The sequence below is a fragment of the Oryza brachyantha genome, chromosome 9 (genome assembly GCF_000231095.2).
Source record: "Oryza brachyantha chromosome 9, ObraRS2, whole genome shotgun sequence".
Lineage (NCBI taxonomy): Eukaryota > Viridiplantae > Streptophyta > Magnoliopsida > Poales > Poaceae > Oryza > Oryza brachyantha.
In genome coordinates this window covers 9,338,080-9,346,800 of record NC_023171.2, presented here as the reverse complement: position 1 = coordinate 9,346,800, position 8,721 = coordinate 9,338,080, and the positions used below count along the sequence as shown (strand labels likewise).

Here is an 8,721-nt window from a genome sequence, read left to right as displayed (position 1 = left end):
ACTAGAGCTACCACCACCGCGCGCCTGGCTGGACCGCGCAAAAACCACCGGCCGGTCCACGCACGCGTGGCCGGCGACGCGACGTGCAAGTGCAACGACCCCACGCGCACCAGCGAGCGGCGGCGTTCACCCGGAGCCGTAGGAGAAGCACTCGCACTGCGTAATGGCGTCTCGGTGGGTGAGTGGAGAGGACCAGGGGGCAGTGCCGGTCCTCACCGTTTAGATCTTAATATAATAATAATTATTGTATATACTTTATATATATATATTATTATTGTAAATATTTAAACTGTATTTAAAAATAATATTTATATAGAGAACATTATACATGTTGCCTTAAAAATTTGTAGAAAATTTGTAGTGACGGCCTCTGTGATTTAGGGGCACATAGCGACTGCACTGCTCGACCCCTAAAGGCTAGCACTGCTAGAGAGCACAGTGCAAAACCAAGCCGGCGGTCCTACAAAAAAGAACTAGCGACCTTGGTGACCAGAAAACACAACCAATAGAAACATACAGTAACTTCGCTTCATTACAAACTATGTTATATTTTTTTAACTAAAAAGAACTTGTGCGATAAATATTTTCTAGGTATTACACGATCACTTAATATTTGATTTAAATATCTTTTTACATAATATAAGAAATGCAATAAAATTTGTTTTTAAAACCATAAAAAGTAGAATTTGAATTATGTGTTATTTGAGAGTTGCACGGTTGTTTGTTCATTTGATATATAGAAACATCAACAATTTTTTATTTATTATAAGAAGATGGAATGTTGTATGGGATATGATTCATGTTTGTGTAAATTGGGTTTATTAAATTTAGCTTTGCAAAACTCAAATTTATGTTAATATTAGATAATATAAATAAATTATTTAATTAAAATTGTCCTGGTAATATTTGAATTTGATCTTGTAGTGATTCTAAAATTAGTATATAAATCTGTTATTAAAATATTTCCAAAATTGCTATATAAACTTGGTTGTAAGCTCTGAAAGTACCATATAAACTTGAAAACATATAAGTGCAATATATGCCGACTTATAATTAACTATGAAAAAGTGACGTCTTGCTGTACTTTGTTAGAGTTGATTTAAATAATCAGATTACGTATCGATAAACAGCTTTAAATGTTTGATTTGTATGATTGCATTGGAACGAGTTCAGAATATCGTATTTATATTAATAAACTAAGCCGTAGCATTAGCACGAGTATAATATCAGTATACAAAATTAAAATGAAAAGATGGTTAGAACAAGTGGTGTTGTGAGTAGTGCTATAACTAACCATATCATAAAATAAAATTTAAATCCTAAATATATTAATATTAGGTTTCTAAGGGGATCATACTTGCTACTACATGTCTTCGATGTAGTCGTTTTAGTTCTCGACGCGTTCACTGTGGAAGGGGCAAAATGACATGAAAAAAAAAATGCATTTGTACGTAGTATACTGTATACATAAGGAGAGAAAGTACTAGCGTACTAGTAGCATATATGTGCACTCAAAATCTTTGTGAAAAACTTACCAAACACTCTCCATGAGCTAGTCATGCATGACAGCTTGAGTCCCAGTCCCTTTGCTAATATCTTCACTCATGGCATACGTGTAGCATCTACGCACCATGTTCAGTATCCCTTTATCTCGTTGTCACGAAAGTATGAGTGCAAGTGTGGCCAAGAAAGAAAAAAAAAGTACATATCTCTTCAGCTAGATACCCACATATATAAATATATCAACATATATACATATACAGACGGTTACACATAGCTTGTTAAAGATCATATACCATTCATTACGATCAAATCCAGCAAAAGTACTTTCACTATTTTAAAAAGATTTGCTCCAGTTCAACAAAAATTATTGGTACTAAAAAAATTTGTACTAAAATTCTGTTAGCCTGAAGTATTTTTCAAGAATGATAAAAAAACCCTTTTTATTAATATAAGTATTTTATCAACAGTACTAATATTCATTTGTTGCAAAAAATTTTATTAGGACAGTACTTTAAATATGAATCTAATGACATCAATTTTACATCACAAAACCGTCTTTTATTTGACATCATTGACTTTTGGATAGTTTGTCTTATTTAAAATCTTGTACAAATATACAAAATTATAAATCGTTCTTAAATATCTTTAGTAATAAATCAAATTATCATAAAATAATTAATAATTATAAAAATCTTTTCAATAAGACAAATGATAAAACATAGATTTAAAAGTCAACAGTATCAAATAAAACAAATTGATATAGTACATTTTATAAAAATAATTATTAATCCGAGTCTTTTCGTGTTCTAAAGAATTATAAATATTCTTATATTTTGAAACCGATAGAGTATATATATATGCCAACAAAAGAGATACCAAAGTTTGAGTCGTTTTGATTCCAACAAATATGTGGACGTACGTACGCGACGAACAAATATTGGTAGTGTGCTACAGCCTTACCTACCTCCAAGTCGCCGTCGCCGGGCCGGTAAGCTAGTGGACACCGCGCACGGCCGGCGAACCTCATCAGCAACAACCACTTCTCGATCTTCCTCCGCTTATAAATTTAGCATCAACCGTCGCCTCCTCCCCTTCCATGAACAAATTAAACCACTACAGATCCATCGAACTCGATCATTGCCTAAGTAGCTGAAAGCTAGTATAGCGAGCGATGACCGTCGTCGCCGTCGTCGATGACGACGGTGCCGGCGCGGCGGCGGCGCAGCAGCAGGAGGAGGTGCCGCCGGGGCGCGGGCAGACGGTGTGCGTCACCGGCGCCGCCGGGTACATCGCGTCGTGGCTCGTCAAGCTGCTGCTGGAGAGGGGCTACACCGTGAAGGGCACAGTGAGAAACCCAGGTTCGTATAATTAACTTCGCATGCATATCTATGAATCTATCTATATGCATATTTGATCATGAACTCGTGATGTGTGTAGATGACCCGAAGAACGCTCATCTGAAGGCGCTGGACGGCGCCGCCGAGAGGCTGGTCCTGTGCAAGGCCGACCTCCTCGACTACGACGCCATCCGCGCCGCCGTCGACGGCTGCCACGGCGTGTTCCACACAGCCTCCCCCGTCACCGACGACCCTGTGCGTATATATATATATGCATCTTATTGCTGCTTTCATCGGTGTGCATGTAGCTAGTGTTCATGGCTGTGGTTGTGTGCGTGCGTGCATGATCATGCAGGAGCAGATGGTGGAGCCGGCGGTGCGGGGCACGGAGCACGTGATAAAGGCGGCGGCGGAGGCCGGCGCGGTGCGGCGGGTGGTGTTCACGTCGTCCATCGGCGCCGTGACCATGGACCCCAACCGCGGCCCCGACGTGGTCGTCGACGAGTCCTGCTGGAGCGACCTCGAATTCTGCAAGAAAACTAAGGTCAGCTACGACGACAAGCCCCTGCATATGGAGCTAGAATTTGTTCCTTTTCTTTTTCGCATATTTGTGCGGTGGTTTATACGTACTACCATCATGTCAAATTTTATGAAATTTTTGCATAATCAGTTGGATATAACAAATAAAAAAAGAACTGCATATTCAGTGTAACAAAACCACGTGGATGATCAGCTACCTGAACCGCAAGGGCAATTTGGCAGATTATTTACAGTGTAGCAAAAAGCTATCGATCGATTAGTAAAGAGTTCCTGTCATCACCAACCCTTGATTTTTAACCCCCTTTTTCCGTGAGGACAATAGTGTTATCAATCCATCATGATTGTAACAATGACGTACATCAAGACCAACTAATCTAGGGGGTTTATACTGTGGTCACATCACACGTAATTATTGCATAAACATGACATCACTGCACCTGACTGATCGATCTTTCTGCTGATCTGATCATGCCACGACGGCCGGCGACCGACCAGAACTGGTACTGCTACGGGAAGGCGGTGGCGGAGCAGGCGGCGCGCAGGGCGGCGGAGGAGCGCGGCGTCGACCTCGTCGTGGTGAACCCGGTGCTGGTGGTGGGGCCGCTGCTGCAGCCGACGGTGAACGCCAGCGCCGTGCACATCCTCAAGTACCTCGACGGCTCGGCCAGGAAGTACGCCAACGCCGTGCAGGCGTACGTCGACGTGCGCGACGTCGCCGCCGCGCACGTCCGCGTCTTCGAGGAGCCGGCCGCCTCCGGCCGGTACCTCTGCGCCGAGCGCGTCCTGCACCGCGAGGACGTCGTCCACATCCTCGCCAAGCTCTTCCCCGAGTATCCTGTGCCCACAAGGTGATTCCAAGCACCCTTTCCATTTTCATATCATAAAATATTTCAGTTCTGTCTAGATTTTTCTATTAATTCATTTATATTGTTTATATATATCATTAGCATACACGTGAATTTATATAAAATATATATTATAAAACATGGGAGTAACTGTGTGTATATCCATCCACCTATTGATACAGAAAACGGATTTCTATCCATTATGTAGAAGTAGTGATATGTCATCCATGTCTTTATTTGGCCATGACCTTGTATCTTAATCGATTTTGTGGATAGATAGCGTCCTTTAAGTTATAACATTTTCATTGCCTTAGTTAGAGCATCCCAATACATTATCTAAATTTGGTCATACATATCTTCATTTGGATAAAAATCTAAAATAGTTTCATCTTATATCTCTTTGTACTCCAGTAAATCATCCATATATAACATCCTCCATATTTTTTTAGAGGATGGAGAGAGAATATTCAAATATAGAGTTTCTCTCTCCAAATATGGATGACAAGATTTAAAAATAGAGGATAAGATGGATATTCTATTGGAGCTCAATCTTTATCTTTTATCTTCTATTTTTACGATAGAGGATATGAGACGAACGGTTAGAGATGCTATTAAGGCATTTAATACATGTGTTACTTCGGCCTCCGGCACCAAACTTCAAACCTCTGTCGATTGATGCATCAAACACAAAACCATGTGTGCTACAGCTGAAATTTCTAGTTTCCTAGATGATAGGTGCATCTTATATACTCCCTCCGTCCATAAAAAAACTAACTTTTTGGTTTTTGTGTCGAACGTTTGACCATCCGTCTTATTTAAAAAAATTCAAGAAATTTTTTTAAAAAATAGTCATATATAAATTACTATTAATGTTTTATCATGTAATAAAAATAAAATTATTAATCATAAATTTTTTGAATAAGACGAAGAGTCAAACATTATAACTAAAAACTGAAAAGCTGAATTATTTTGGGATGGAGAGAGTAGGTCTTATAAGCTTGTACACGCAGGCAGAACTGCGGTGTGTTCAGAAAAAAACTAAAACTGAAATTACTGAACTGAAATCACAAAGATACTTCCTGTCTCCCTCCATACAAAAAGAATCGAGTACGTCATGCATGTTTTGGGCATGGTCTCCAATAGTATACTTTGACTAATAGTTATGTTTATAATGTGTTATCAGCAACTATAAGATTAATAGAACATAATAATATTTTCTAATATGAATATAATGATACAATACAACGTACGTGTTACTTAAGGTATATATATCATTAGTTTAATGGTTAATTAACAACTATTACAAACGTTAGACTTTATAGAAAACAGAACACCTTATTATCTTTATACGAACTACTACTCCATAAGAATTAATTAGTTTGGATAATTACTTGTTGAGTATATTTGAGAGGGTGGACCCACCTTTGGTTGGTGAGTAGGGATAAGAGATCAAAGTTACTGTTCAGTAAAGCATAAGAAGTAGGTGTTGGGTGCAGGTGAACCAACACACGAGTGACGGCACGCAAACGCTTTCTTAAGCTTAGTACTGGAAAAGACTTTTATACCGTGATGGGGCAATGTTGTTGAAGATAGCTGCTTATCTGTCCACTCCTCTTAACACATCGACAGAAAGCTGTAAAGTTAACGAATAAATAACATATCCATACTGTTTTCCATATTATAACATGCATTTTTTAGTCTGGTTTAGATTTATTTATGCGGTAACAAATCTAAACACATATATAAAATGTATACATTGATACATTGATGAATTTAAATAATTTTAAAAAGTTTTATAATATAAAATGGAGAGAGTAGTAAATATATATCTAGGAATATAATTAATGCATCTAGGCAAAGTTGGAAGAGACGGCTCACCACTGTATGCTTCATCGTCGCTGAAGCCGGCCATGGTTTGTTCGCAGGTGCTCTGACGAGGTGAACCCACGGAAGCAGCCCTACAAGATGTCCAACAAGAAGCTGCAGGATCTTGGCCTCCAGTTCATACCCGTGAGCGACTCGCTGCATGAGACGGTGAAGAGCCTCCAGTTGAAGGGACACCTCCCAGTGCTGGGCAAGGAGATCCCAGCAGCTGGACTGAATGGTGTGACAGCATGATCACACTGTTTAAAGAGCATTTTTCCCATCCTTAAACAGTCATCACTGTTTTCTACGTAAAATTTGATACCTTCTAATATCTAAGTCTAAGGTATAAAAAGATATAAAATTTTACATAAAAAACAGTGGTACCTTATCAAAGATGGTAAAATTACTCGTTCAAGAAATAACACATTTAACGTATGTCCTCCTGCGACAGCGTTTAATTAGGCATCTCTTGTTACGTATGTAAACTAAGTGGAACAAAGAAGACACAGGGTAGGTATACTCTCTGATCTGAAGATCAGCAGATCTACGTGAAGTCTGCCCTTCTAGTTCTAAAATTGTATACCCATATGATTTCACGAGTAATTTCTTCTTGGCACCAGTTTATCACAATTGATTTCCTTAACCATATGTACCAAATTATCAACAGCTCACTTATGAAGAGATATATGATTACAGATGAAAAAATGCATCCTAAAGCGATGTCAGATGTCACATATTTGAATTGTATTAGACAGGTGTTCCATCTCCTGAAGAGAGATTTAATATCGCAATTTTGAAACCTAGCAAACAAGAAGCTAAAAGGGGGTAAATAATAACACCAGATTCCAGATAGCAATATAGTAATCTATATATGGAAAATTATTAATAACTATTGAAAGATACTGGGTTCAAAAATCAAAGTCGATAGCTTATTTGTAATAGCAGTGCAACACTCTACTGCTCCTATTTTGTTAGGATGAATTTTTGTCATGGATGTCATGAACATTTAGATAACCCTTACCTGTTCCATGACCGAGAGAACGTTCAAACTAAAGAATTTGCGTATGGGAAAAGGACAAACGACATATTTATAAATAGAAAATAATTTACGAATAAAACTTTTATATACGTGTAAGCCAAAACTGCAAAATAAAAAATAAAAAACCTCAAAATTAACTCTAAATTTAAGACAAAATTTAAATTTTGGGCTATAAGCATAAGTAAAAGCTAAAAAATGGGGGGAGTTTTGTAAAAGTTATGGCATTATGTATTTATGTGCCAACATTTTCACTTCTCTCTTGCAGAGATGATCCAATAATAAGCAAATCAATATGATTTAAAAAAAAAAGCAAATCAATACAGCCGAAGGAGAGAAAATGTACAGCAAATGGAGCTATGTTATTAAGGCGGTGTGGCGAGTTAAGGCACTGGATTATTGCGGTTGTGGTGTCAGGCATGCCGGTGGCCGAAGAATATGGGCTAGCAATTAGAGGAGAAACAAGTAGTAATAAATTTGTATGAATCTTTTGTAAAAAAATATTGTAAAATAGCCTATCAAACCAACTACCGTACCGGCCCACAAAGCCCAATAGCCTATTGGCCAAGCATCACCGCCCAAAAGGCATGTGTGCATGAGATATCCACAGCTGCCACCACGCGCGGGCAGGGGCGGATCCAGCGTGGGTGCTGGGGGGCTCAAGCCCCCCTACCCGCTAGATTCCGATAGAAAATTTGAAGGATGAATGAAATAAAAATAGAGAAAATATGAAGAGTAGCGAGGTTAAAGGAGGAAGAAGTCAATTAGCCCCCCCTAATTTGATGATCTGGATCCGCCCCTGCGCGCGGGAGAAAACCAACAGAAGGCAGCGAAACAAACGCTCAATGTTTTTGAGTTTCTTTATTGTAATTTACTTTCTAGCATTTATTTTTACATTATTAACAATATATATATATATATATATTATTATAAAAAACAGGAGATTTGCTTCACTCCAACAAAAAGTACCTCAATGTACGGTACCGGTATCTCGCGGTACCAAATCATTTTTGATCGTTGGATATAACCGTGCACATCCTACTCAGCTAGATCCAATGATGAAAAATAATTTGGTATCTCGAGATACCGGTATCTCGATATACTTTTTATTGGACCGGAGCAAATCTTAAAAAAAGTAGTGATGATGCCGCCACCACCACCGCTATCACTGTAATGTGGGCTATGATATCCATTATATCCGCACAACATATGTGTGAATGCTCTATCTGCTATTTATACTTGCTAGCTCTACTATAATTTTCTAAGCATGATATTTTGTTTTCATTGTTAGATGATTTTTATTAAAGACACTGTAACACTCATGCGATATTGTTTCAACCATTTTAAAATAATTTTTAAAATATACTTATTTTTTATTTTCAATAACTTGTTGCAGCGCTAGGGTCACCACTCCTCTCTCTCCTAGTGTGGGATTGGGGTCGCCATATGTATGCTGGGCACGGCGCCAGACGCCCTGGAGCTAGCAGAGCACCAAGATGCCGCCGTGTGACGCCTCAAAAAATCATGATTTATGGTTGTAGTTTTCTATTTATCCACTAGTTATAGCTACTCTCCTCATGTCTAACGTATAGAA

The 8,721-nt window shown here is 38.6% G+C and overlaps 1 protein-coding gene across 1 annotated transcript; it reads left to right on the top strand.

Annotated features, from left to right (window-relative positions):
- Positions 1-2,585: 2,585 nt before the first annotated feature.
- Positions 2,586-6,823, top strand: LOC102714947 (cinnamoyl-CoA reductase 1-like). Its single transcript, XM_006660566.3, has 5 exons — positions 2,586-2,861; positions 2,941-3,095; positions 3,196-3,384; positions 3,876-4,228; positions 6,151-6,823. The coding sequence occupies exons 1-5, from the start codon at positions 2,675-2,677 to the stop codon at positions 6,341-6,343; spliced, it is 1,077 nt and encodes a 358-aa protein (XP_006660629.2). The 5' UTR covers positions 2,586-2,674; the 3' UTR covers positions 6,344-6,823.
- The last annotated feature ends 1,898 nt before the right edge of the window (positions 6,824-8,721 follow it).